Source organism: Jaculus jaculus, chromosome 14 (genome assembly GCF_020740685.1).
Source record: "Jaculus jaculus isolate mJacJac1 chromosome 14, mJacJac1.mat.Y.cur, whole genome shotgun sequence".
NCBI classification, from domain to species: Eukaryota; Metazoa; Chordata; class Mammalia; order Rodentia; family Dipodidae; genus Jaculus; species Jaculus jaculus.
In genome coordinates, this window is record NC_059115.1 from 57,823,088 (window position 1) to 57,835,589 (window position 12,502).

General features: G+C 45.8%; 1 protein-coding gene across 2 annotated transcripts in view; it reads left to right on the forward strand.

Annotated features, from left to right (window-relative positions):
• Mrps27 (mitochondrial ribosomal protein S27) overlaps window positions 1–12,502 on the forward strand; it is a 95,076-nt gene that overhangs the window by 75,674 nt on the left and 6,900 nt on the right. Inside the window, exons 5-8 of one of the 2 annotated variants that reach the window (XM_004651545.2) lie at window positions 456–570; window positions 4,560–4,638; window positions 6,671–6,786; window positions 9,232–9,334. In XM_004651545.2, coding sequence (XP_004651602.1) covers window positions 456–570; window positions 4,560–4,638; window positions 6,671–6,786; window positions 9,232–9,334 — 413 coding nt within the window. The remainder of the gene's footprint in view (window positions 1–455; window positions 571–4,559; window positions 4,639–6,670; window positions 6,787–9,231; window positions 9,335–12,502) is intronic. The other variant, XM_045133402.1, reaches the window with a different exon arrangement.

Consider the following 12,502-nt stretch of genomic DNA (forward strand, 5'->3'; position numbering starts at 1 on the left):
GCCTTCGAGCTCCTCTGCAGGAGCGCTCTCGCTCTCTCCGTGGGATTGCTATCGCCGGGGCGGCCGGGGGCTTTCAGACCTCGTGGGCTGCTGTGGGAAGAAGGAGGGAGAGGACGGAGTGGAGATCCAAAGAAGGGAGGGGCTGGGAGTGTTGCTTGACCTTTCTTTCATTCTTTTTTTTTTCCTTCATTTTGTTTTCTTCTGATGCAGCAAGCAATGTCCCAGTCTGTCCTTAGCATACAAGAAATACCAGTTTAATTCTGCACTAGTTTCTTTCCTTCTCGCTGTGACCAAATACCTAACAAGAAGCAACTGAAGGAAGGAGACGTTGATTTTGGCTTGTAGTTCAGGGCTGGGCGCCCTGCACCCTCAGTCAGGAAGCAGAGCGTGATGACTGCTGCTTTTAGCATCAGTGTTTAAAGAGATGACACCATCTTCTCTCTCATTTTATTTAGATTTCGCCACAGTCCCAACTGCTGGTACCTGAGAGAATGGACTATCCACAGCTGGATTAGGCAGTGTCTGAAATACGGGGCACAAGACAAAGCCTTATATACCCTCGTTAATAAGGTGAGCAGTTCCCTGGCTTGTGTGCTGAACCGAGATGATGTGATGCTTGTATCTGTAACAGCACAGCAAAGAATAGCAGCTTTTTAATTACTTGCCTTCAACTGTCCCTCTCATGCCCTTTTCAGGATGGAGCTTATTGAAAATAATTTTTAAAAATCCTGTAACTTCTTTTCTAAACAGTGACTCAGGAAAGGACAGGTGAGGGTAAAAGGTAGTGCAGTCAGAACTTTGCACTGGTGGCCATTTCATTCTTGATCCCTAAGCCTTGGGTTTCTTGCTTGGTTATATTTGATAAAGCTATGGGAAGAGGGTGAGTCCATTTTTACTTGAATAGAATTCCTAGGTAATTTATCCTATGTCTTTTCAGGCTCCTTGACTTCTCCTCTCAAGCCCTAGAGCCCCCATGGTTAGGGTCGTTCTGAATGCTACACTTCACCCAATGGTTCGGTCTCTATTTACTTCATTGTATGAAAGCATGTGCAAGATGAGAAAATACTGGCCTGGAGAGCTGGTTCAGTGGCTAAGGTGTATGCCTGCAAAGTCTAAGGACCTAGGTTTGATTCCCCAGTACCCACATAAAGCCAGCTGCACAAAGTAGTACATGTATATGGAATTCATTTGCATCAGCTGGAGGCCCTGGTACATCCATTCTCTTTCTTCTGTCTCTCTCTCTGCTTGCAAATAAATAACTAAAAATATTTTTTAAAAGATAAGCAAATATTTAGTGTTACTACTATCAGTCTCAAGCTAAATCATACTTTGAAAAAGCATTTTAAAAATATTTTGATGAACATTTATTATTTCTGTTGTAGCCACTGGACCTTGAAAGTTAGAGCACAAATGAAATACTGATTGTGGTTTTGGTTCCTCTCTGTGCAAAAGGATTTTCATTCCCATAACCTAGACCCAAATCAAGCTAACATTCATGTACAGTTTGGGTGTGAGATGATGGATTGGTTATGGTAGTAAATATTAAATGAGCAGTGTCCTGTCCTTGCCCTCAGAAAGCCCATTATTTTTTAAAATATTTTGTTTTCATTGATTTATTAGAGAGAGGGAGACTGAGAGAGAATGGGCACACCAAGACCTCTACCCACTGCAAACAAACTCCACACACATGCATCACTTTGTACATCTGGCTTATGTGGGTTCTAGGGAGTTGAGCCTAGGTCCTTAGGCTTCGCAGGCAAGTGTCTTAACTGCTAAGCCATTTCTCCAGCTCAGGCTGACCTGGAATTCACTATGTAACCTCAGGGTGGTCTCAAACTCACAGAAATCTTCCTACCTCTGCCTCCCGAGTGGTGGGCTTAAAGGCGTGCACCGCGACACCCAAGCTCATCATTTAATAGACAGATCTGCAGGCTCATCAGTAAGTATAACATTAGCTGAATATCCAAAGTGCCACACAAGAGTGCCAATAAAAATGAATTAAATGAGGGAATGAATGAATGGCATCTAATCTGGTTAAATACTTGAGCAACATGTGCTGCCCTTTTGTTTGGCGTAAAGGCACATAGGGAAGAAGAAAGAGCCTGAACTAGAAATAGACAGTGATGACGACATGAAAGGGGAAGGCTCCAGGGAAGGAATAGATGAACTCCCGCTATCTTCATTCTAGGTAAAAGATACACTCAAAGATTCCTATGAAAATAAAATAAGATGGTTCAGAAAAGTAGATTGGAGTGTTTCTTCTCTGCTGTTCCTAGGGTCTGTAAAGGAGAGACCACCGGATGAGGGGGCAGAAGACCCAGGCTGTAGCCCCATAGGTTCCACCAGTGGTCCAGAACTTCAGGCAGATAATTTTCTCCGGTGTCTTAATTCTTTCACCTCCGATTTGAATGGGTTGTAGAAGCGTCAGGGTTCTTCTGACCGACTTCCCGTTGCCGTAGGTGTGTTCGGCTAACAAGTGCTGCCTGATCACACACCTGTCTTCACATGGGCACTGGGCATCCAGACTCCAGTCAGCAAGTCTGTGGAGCAGGGCCCTTTATCCACTAAGCCATCTCCTCAGCCCTGTCCCACACCTGAGGTGTTTGTGGGGTTTTTTTTTTTAAAGCTTTTATTTAATTTTAAATCATGGTGAGAGACATTGGTTTCTTTCCTTTTCCTTTTTTTTTTTTTTAATTTTTTATTTATTTATTTGAGAGCGACAGACACAGAGAGAAAGACAGATAGAGGGAGAGAGAGAATGGGCGCGCCAGGGCTTCCAGCCTCTGCAAACGAACTCCAGACGCGTGCGCCCCCTTGTGTATCTGACTAACGTGGGACCTGGGGAACCGAGCCTCGAACCGGGGTCTTTAGGCTTCACGGGCAAGCGCTTAACCGCTACGCCATCTCTCCAGCCCTCCTTTTCCTTTTTTATTTAACTTATTTATTTCTAAGACGAAGTGTCACTCTGTAGCCTGGCAGGTGACGCTCACTATTTATTTAACCTGGGCTAGTCTGAAACTCACAGCAGTCCCTCCTCATCCTCCCAGGTGCTGGGAGCTGTCAGGACTAGTGAATTTGTAAGGTCTGTGACAGCTGTAATAACTTGTCATCCTGTGACATTTTGGTTTTACCCCGTACTTGGGGATTTGTGCGAATCTGCTTGGCTGCTTTGGGAAATACAGGCATTGCCCGTGAGCTGTGCCATTCCTAGCAGGAGCTTAACCGTGGTTTTCCATTCCTCCACACCTGAGGCATCCTGTGCCTGTCAGCGACAGTGAGTCAGTTCCTCGATGATTCAGTCCAGGCTCGGGGCCACCTCAGAATCTCCCAAGGGGGCGGGCAGAGAAGGGAAGGCTCCTGCAGTGTGCTGGGAGCGGGCAGGGGAAGTGGAGCGTTGCGGAGGGGGCGGTAGTAAGAATTTAGAGTAAGAGGACGACCGCTATCCACATCGTGGGCATGAAAATCCCCCAAGAAGCCCGTCGAACTGCTGGGTTCTGTGCTCACTCTGCCTCTGTGGGACTGTGTTGTTGAAGCAGTTCTAGCAAAGTCACAGGCAGGTGCCACAGCCCCATTTATCCTTAAAATCTCCATCTGAAGTGTCAAATATTCAACTGCTTATAAACATACTGTCGTAGGAGCCTGGTTAGTAGAAGTTGTTGGCATATTTCTCCAGCCTTTCAAAGCCAGGACACCGACTAGAAGAAGCCAGATGCACAGACTAGTACATTTGTCTAGAGTTCATTTGCAGTGGCAAGAGGGCCTGGTACGGGCGCGCGCGCGCAATCTCTCTCTCCCTCTCTCTCTCTCTCTCTCTCTCTCTCTCTCTCTCTCTCTCCCCCTCTCTTCCTCTCCCTGCTTGCAAATACATTAAAATAAAGAAAGGAAGAAGGAAAGAAGGAAGGAAAAGAAAGAAAATGCTGCCTAGAGTATACATCTTCCCAGTGGTGATTTTTACATTGTCATTGGCACCTTGTAAAAAAGATGCACCAGGGCTGGAGAGATGGCATAGTGGTAAAGGCACTTGCCTACAAAGCCAAAGAACACAGGTTCAATAGCCCAGGACTCACGTAAGCCAGGTGCACAAGGTGGTGCATACGCCTGGAGTTTGCAAGGGCTGCAGGCCCTGGTGTGCCCATTCTCTCTGCCCCCCACCTCTCTCTCCATATATATAAATATGTACGTATCTTTTTCTGCCTCTTTCAAACAAATAAGTAAATATAAAAACAGACTCGCCAGGCCGAGTGGGAGGGTGAGCAGTTATTTGGTCTTTTCTTTGTTATTTTCCGGTGGCCCCAGCTTGTTAGGACGGAGCCCTGTTCTTCACCTATCATCTGTGTCCTCCGTCAGACACCCAGTCACAACTTTCTCTCCCTAACCTACAGTTCTAATTACCAAACCTCATGAGTCACAGCTTCTATTTCCCTGTCACAGATGCTGCAAAATGATCGTTGTAGTTCAAAGCTAATGGGGGCAAGTTTTATCCTGAATAATACATAGGTATGTGGTACAGACTGAATTCAAGAGGGCATGTCCCCTCCTATTTTTCATTTCTATTGCAGGTTCAGTATGGCATTTTTCCAGATAACTTTACATTCAATTTATTGTTGGATTCTTTCATAAAGAAAGAAAATTTCAAAGGTAAGAAACAAACAAACAACAAAAAAAGATTTAGTTATTTTAGGGCTCTTGTTTCCCAAAGGAAAGTACATAAATGCAAGCTCATTTTCCTTCTTTATTACATTTCTTTCTGGTTTTTTCAAGGTAGTCTCACTAGCACAGGCTGTCCTGTAACTCACAGCGATCCTCCTGTCTGTGCCTCCCAAATGCTGGAATGAAAATCATGCACCACTATGCCCAGCTTATTACATTTCTTTACATTACTTACTCAGTCAGACGGTTTTTATAAAGATTATCATCACTTATACAAAAAATTAAATAGCACTATTTTATTACATAGGAAATATCAAAGTACACAAATGACTATAGAGAAAAGGTTAATGACATCATTGTTGAGGCCAATCTAATTTCACTTCCCAAGCTGATTAAAATAGAGTATAAAGGATAAAGTAAAATTTAATTTACTTTTCTTATGTAATTTTGGATTCTGTGATAAATAGTTGGCAGGACTCAGTTCTTAAAAAAAAAACTAGACTTTTATATTAAAATATTTGTCATATTAAAATTTTACTGGTATATTCATTTTTGAAAATCTCCTTTAAGTCCTTGTTTTGCTAGATTTATTAGATGCCTTCCAGGTCTGCCTGTCTATCTCAGTTTCCCCTTTCACAAAAAGAGCATAGCAGTTCATGCCTCCGGCCTCCTTCAAAACCATGACAACTTGTGCAGAGCCAGTCGGCCAGGAGCAGCTGCAACACACGTGAACTTATTTACAATTACCAGTATAAGCAAAGTGAACAGAACAGCTTTGCTGTGACTGCGGTACGTGCAGACGTTGTGTTTCCAAACCCATGTCAGCGCGCTCTGCCCAAACAGCAAATGACTCTGGGAAGGCGAGCGCTTCAGCTGGGTTTTCTTGGCTTTCCTCCCTGTGGTGGAATATCAGGGGGAGCAAGAATTGTTCAGGCCTGCCCTCCTGTCACCAGCGTTCAGGTGGAAATGAATATTGTATGCTGTGTGTCATGCCCAGGGGCCTGTGGGTGACGAAGGGGCATTTTTCCTTCCCCTTCTTTCAAGTCTTAGAGGCTGACCTGTTCTGACCCCGTCACACTGATCGGGTTTCTGGTGTTGACGTCATTCCTGGGCTCTGAGGTTCCCTGCCGCCTCTGTCCTCTTCTGCCTCGACGGCGGAAGGCAACAGAGCAGAGGACAAATGGGGGGCAGCCCGGCCTCCGCCCTGCTTGTCGGGACGCCCTGGAAAATGACAGCCCGCCCGTCTGCCTTGGCCCTTCTGGCTGATGGACAACATGGCTTCAGTTAGCTTCACATTGAGTGAGGCATTTGCATGTGGGCCAGAGGTGAATTAGCCAAAAACCTTGCGAAGTACGCAGGGCCGGTGGGACGTGGTGACTCTCGGCGTGGCAGTGTGCTCCAAGACAGGTGACACGGCCGGTCGTTGCCCCTGGGCACACATGTGCGTGAGCACCTGGCCTAGCATGGGGCGTGAGATGCTCTGTGGAAGAGCGAGGACCTGGGCCCACTTTGTTTTACTCTTAAATTATTATTATTATTATTTTGGGTTTTTTTGAGGTAGGGTCTCACTCTGGCCCAGGCTGACTTGGAATTCACTATGGAGTCTCAGGGTGGCCTCGAACTCATGGTGATCCTCCTACCTCTGCCTCCCGAGTGCTGGGATTAAAGGTGTGCGCCACTACGCCCAGTTGTTATTAATGTTTGATTTTTATTCCTTCATTTATGAGAGAAAGACTCAGATAAAGAGAAGAATGGGCACACCAGGGCCTCTGGCCATTGCAAACAAACTCCAGATGCTTATGCCACCATGTGCATCTGGCCTGTGTGGGTCCTGGGAAATCAGACCTAGGTTGTCAGGCTTTGCAGGCAGGTGCCTTAACAGTAAGCCGTCTCTCTAGCCCAACTTAAAAATCCTTATTTATCTCCCATGTTCCACTTTTTCAGAGTGTTTGTAGTTAGAGATTTGACGATGTTACCTACGCCTAACTTCCTCTCATTTTTACCTTCATCTTCCTGCCAGACGCTTTATCTGTGGTTTTTGAGATCATGATGCAAGAAGCCTTTGAAGCTCCTTCCACCCAGCTTCTCTCCCTCTATGTTTTACACCATTGTCTGGCAAAGAAGACAAACCTCACTGTAAGTGATCTGAAGTGGAGCTGAGAGCTGGAGGGAAGGTCCGGGTTCGACCCCCCAGGACCCACGTAAGCCAGATATACAAGGGGGCCCATGCGTCTGGAGTTTGTTTGCAGTGGCTGAAGGCCCTGGCGCACCCATTCTTTATCTTTCTCTCTCAAATAAGTAAATAAGTAAATACAAGCAGCCTGGCATGATGGCGCACGCCTTTAATCCCAGCACTCGGAAGGCAGAGGTAAGAGGGTGACTGTGAGGTCCAGGCCACCCTGGGACTACAGAAAAACTTAAGAGGGAAAACAACCCCTGAGAAGAGTGGCCTAGGGAGCAGGAGGCATAAGGCAAAGAAGGAAGGACCATTGACTTTGGTCATTGGCATCAAAGCTGTCAGGAGGAAGCTTTCTCTCCGTAAAGCAGCAGAGCAGGAACCCAGATTAGTGCAGATTAAGGGGACTTTGGAAGTATCTCAAGGAAACAAGTATAGACCTAAGGGGAGTGAGGGGGAGGGAGAAAGTGAGTGTTAACCTTGTATGAATGGGCAAGGCGGTAGCCCACAGTGGGGACACCTGAAGGACTCTGGTGAAATGGCCTCCGAGTGAGGCCAGTTAGTGAGTTAAGTATCACTTACATGAAATGCTTGGGGCCAAAAATGTTTTGGATTCAGATTTTGGAATATTTGCATATACATAATGAGATACCTTGGGGATGGGACCCAAGTCTAAACACAAACTTTGTTCATGTTTATTTTATTTAAGCATATTTATTTACAAGCAGAGAGAGAGAATGAATGTGAACGGGCTCAGCCGGCCTCTTGCCACTGCAGATGAACTGCAGACACATAAGTCACTTTGTGCATCTGGCTTTCTGTGGGTATTGGGGCATCCCTTGCCATCAGGCTTTCCAAGCAAGTGCCCTTAACCACTGGGCCATCTCTCCATTCCTTTGTTCATGTTTTTATGTACACTTTAGTAGCCTAAAGGTGGTTTTGTGCAGTATGCTGACCAGTGTCGTTGTTCCAGTCACCATTACCCCTACCTGACTTCAGCGCAACGAGGAGAGCTGGTGTTGACATCTGTTAGTGTTCATTGGGCTTTTAGCTCCTCTTGGCATCCCAATAGTGTAGCTTACTTTTTTTTTTTCTGTAGACTTCCTTATTTTTTTCAGTAGACCTACTTTGCAAGCTATTTGTAAAGGAAAATAAAATAAAATTTCCCCAAATTAGAATGTTCTCCTTGGGAAAGAGAGCTCAGTTGGAAAGGGCTTGCAAGGCTCTAGGTTCGATCCCCAGTGCACACACTCAGAGAAAAATGGAATGGTGTGCTTTTGCAGGTAAAATGACTTGTGTTGTGGAAGGGTCCAGGGAGGATGTGTTGGTCTCCCAAGATGCCTACTTTTTGCAGAGGTTTGGAAAACCCCCAAGAACTGGCACTTGGGTTCCACAAGACGCAGTCAAGAGGTCCAGATTCCCGCCAACACCTGGGTGCCTCACTCGCTGGCGCCACGAGCAGCCATAGTGAGGGCTGCAGCTTTGGTGTTTGTGTGCAGGTAGGGCCCAGCTCCTGGTTCTGGGAGCTGCCAAGCCTCCTCCAGGCCCTGCATTTCCAAGGAGTGCTGTGACTAGTGTGTGGCCGGCTCAGTGACACTTGTAGGTTAGTCATTTGTCACTCTCTCCTTCCCTGGCCCCTACACACACACACTTCTCAAACACCTTCAATTTGATTAAAGTATAAATTTGCACCCTAGGTTGAAAGCAATGGTAGCTAAGCGTTTCTGATTACCTAATTTGTTTTCAAGAGGCGCAAGTCCATCTCAAAGCAACTTAACAGTGGCACTCACTTTAACCTTGTGAAGTCATCTTACCATTACTGAATTGTTTTAAGATCCCAGCAGCTGCTACAGTGTGAGTAGCATGCAGCTAACAGCATGTGGAATCTTTTTGGATCTTCTCAATCACTGTAGGCCTCAAGTGTATTTGTTTTTTTTTTTCTTTTTTTGCTTTGTTTTCTTTGTTTTTCTGTTTGTAAAAGCCACTTACCAGGCTGGAGAGATGGTTCAGTGGTTCAAGCGCTTGCCTGAAAAGCCTAAGGACCAGAGTTTGATTCCCCAGTACTCATGTAAAGCCAGGTACACAGTGGCGCATGCATCTGGAGTTTGTTTACTGACTGGAGGCCCTAGCATGCCCATTCTTTCTCTCTCTCTCTACTTGAAAATAAATTACTCCATAATTTTTCTGCCCAGAAATCTGTTAAATATATAGAGTATTTCTGTTCTGTGCTTTTTTTAAAAATATAAATACCTTTCACTTATAATATGATATGCAGCTTTGTCAGTTTGATAGTTTACTTGATGCAGTAACACGATTTTTTTTCCCTCCACGTCATTAAATAAAATCAAGCTTTGCATAAGTATTCGTTGCTCAGATACATGGCTGCCTGGTGCGTTCTGTTGCAGTGGGAAGAGGAGAGGAACTTCGGCGCATCTCTGTTACTCCCGGGCCTGAAACAAAAGAACTCAGTGGGTCTCAGCTCCCAGTTGTATGGCCTCGCGCTTCTTGGTAAGCAGAGTGTTCCTCGAGAGTATTGTTCTCCTGGTGGAGCCTTGTATTTCAGAACGGAAGGATAACTTGGGGCTGGAAGGGAGCTCATTTGGTAAGAGTGCATGCTTGCCTGCACAAAGCCCTGGGTTCGATCCCCAGCACCTCCATAAAACCCAATTTGCTGGCACATGCCTGTACCCCTAGTACTGAGGAGGTGGAAGCAGAAGTTCAGGGTCACCCTCAACTGCGCATTGAGTTTGAGGCCAACCTAAGCTATATGGAATCCTCACCCAGAAGTAAAATATTGGGCTGGAAAGATGGCTCAGCAGTTTACTTTTGTTTTTATTTTTATTTATTTGAGAGCAACAGACAGAGAGAGAAAGAGGCAGAGAAAGAGAGAATGGGCATGCCAGAGCCTCCAGCCACTGCACATGAACTCCAGACATGTGCTCCCCCTTGTGCATCTGGCTAACATGGGTCCTGGGGAATCGAGCCTCGAACCGGGGTCCTTACGCTTCACAAGCAAGCACTTAACCGCTAAGCCATCTCTCCAGCCCAAGCTCAGCAGTTTAAAGCACTTGCCTATAAAGCCTAACTGAGTACCTACATAAAAGCCAGATGCACAAAGTGGTGCATGCCTCTGGAGTTTGTATGCAGTGGCTGGAGACCTTGACGTGCGCATTCTCTCTATCTCTTTCTCTCGTCTCTCTGTCTCTCTCTGTGTGCAAATAAATAAATAAAATGTTTTTAAGGCATGCACCACCACACCAAGCTCATGCCCAGATTTAAAAAAAAAAAGTAAAATATTCTTTAAAAGTGAGTTGGAGAGATGGCTTAGTGGTAAGGCCCCACCCTGCAAAGCCTACAGACCCAGGTTCGATTCCACAGGACCCACATAAACCAAATGCACAAGGTGGTACATGTGTCTGGAGTTCATTTGCCATGGGTGGAGGCCCTGGCAGGCCCATTCTCTCTCCTTTTTCTGTCTCCCTCTCTCTCTCTCTGCTTGCAAATAAATAAATATTTTTTAATATTAAAAAATAAAATTAGCCGGGCATGGTGGTGCACACCTTTAATCCCAGCACTTGGGAGACAGAGGTAGGAGGATCGCGGTGAGTTCGAGGCCACCCTAAGACTCCATAGTGAATTCTAGGTCAGCCTGGGCTAGAGTGAGACCCTACCTTGGGAAAAAAAAATTAATAATTAATTTTAAAAATAAAATTATAATTTTACTAATGAAATTCCAATTATAACATGACTCCATTCATAGAAAACCTCAGTGGCCTTATAGTTGTGAACAGCGAAGACTATCTTCACACTAACATCGCTGACAAGGTTCTGGCACTTGTAAGTGATAGATTATTGTTATGGTCAATGTGAGGAAAGTCCTGGCACTCCGGAGGGAGAGCCATCAGTACCGTTTCCCAGTATTGACAGAGGTCTTCCTGTCTCTTCTGCCTAATGTCCGGGAGGTAAGAGTGAAGAATCAGGTCTCAGCTTGTGTCTCTAACGAAGTGAGGGGAAGAAATACAGAGAATGCCATGCACCACCATGGCTTAAGGTGATGGTGCAGCCTGGTGCAATGGTGGATCGCCCTCAGTGCCCCTTTACTTTGAAAATGAGACAGGTGCAGAGGAGTGGCCACACACCTGGGTTGTGTGAAATCTGGCCAATGCACATTCAACCTAAATGTCGTAAATATGTCCCCATTCACAGAGACTTAGGAAAAGTGGGCATTGTTGCTCTTCCCTCAGGGAGGAAAGCACCTTCTCTCCATCCTTTCTTGCTTCAGCCTGCCTTTGTTTTCTCAAAATCCTAGGTCATACCAGTTTGACTGCTTTTGTGACCTTCCCCAGCAAAACACTGTGCTGCCTGGATGCTGGTGTTGGTATAAACCGACAGCCTCTGGGCATTTGTCAGACCAGCTCTCAGGCGTCCATTCTGTCATTGTTTGGTTTTGGGGGTTTGTTTGTTTGTTGTTGTTTGAGACAACGTCTTACTATCAGGCACAGGCTGGCCTCAGACTCCTTCCTCCTGTCTCCCTTCCAAATGCTAAGATTGCATAACCAGACCAACCACTCTTTTTAAAACAAAAAAGTCGGGCTGGAGAGATGGCTTAGTGGTTAAGGCACTTAGCTACAAAGCCTAAAGACCCATGTTCAATTCTCTAGTACCTATGTAAGCCAGGTGCACATGGTGGTGTATGTATCTGGAGTTTGTTTGCAGTAGCATGTCCCTATTCTTTCTCTCTTTCTCTCTCTCTCCCTTCCCTGTCTCTCTCAAATAAATAAAATTAAAAATATTTTTTTTTGTCCATTTTTTATTTATTTATTTGAGAGCGACAGACACAGGGAGAAAGGCAGAGGGAGAGAGAGGGAATGGGCGCGCCAGGGCCTCCAGCCACTGCAAACGAACTCCAGACGCGTGCGCCCCCTTGTGCATCTGGCTAACATGGGTCCTGGGGAACCGAGCCTCGAACTGGGGTCCTTAGGCTTCACAGGCAAGCGCTTAACCGCTAAGCCATCTCTCCAGCCAATTTTTAAAATCACTTTTGGGGGCCAGAGAGATGTCTTAGCAGGTAAGGTACTTGTTTGCAACGCCTAAGGGCCCAAGCTCTACTCCCCAGAACCCATGTAAGCCAGCTGCACAAGGTGGCACACGCATCTGGAATTTGCAGTGGCTAAAGGTCCAGGCACACTAATTCTTTCTCTCTCTCTGTCATAAATAAATAAATAATCATTTTGTATTTATTAGCAACACTTCCGGTGCTTGTTTACATTATTTTCTCTTTGTGATGAGATTAGCATTCGGTACTACTCTACGTGAATCATTCAGGAAGTTGAGGCCAAGAAAATGGACTTTACAGTTGTTTACGAGCAGAGCCCCCCCCCCTTTGCTTGGTGGCAGCAGCCCTGGGGGGAGAGCCCCTTTGCTCTCACTGTGATGTGCAGTGCAGCCAGACTCTTCCCCACAGACGTGGCCCAGGATGACCCATCGAGCTCCAAGCACCTTACAGATCTAAATTTAGCCGTTGCTGCTAAGCTTGTCTGGTGGTATCCTGCTATAGCTCCCCAAATCCTCCTTCCTAGGAAAGCTAAGTGGAGGTGGACTTAAGACCTGGCAGCTCAAGGTGACTTTGGTCATTAGTGCAGTCAGTCTGTCCCTGTACCTTTCAGGAACCCTGCT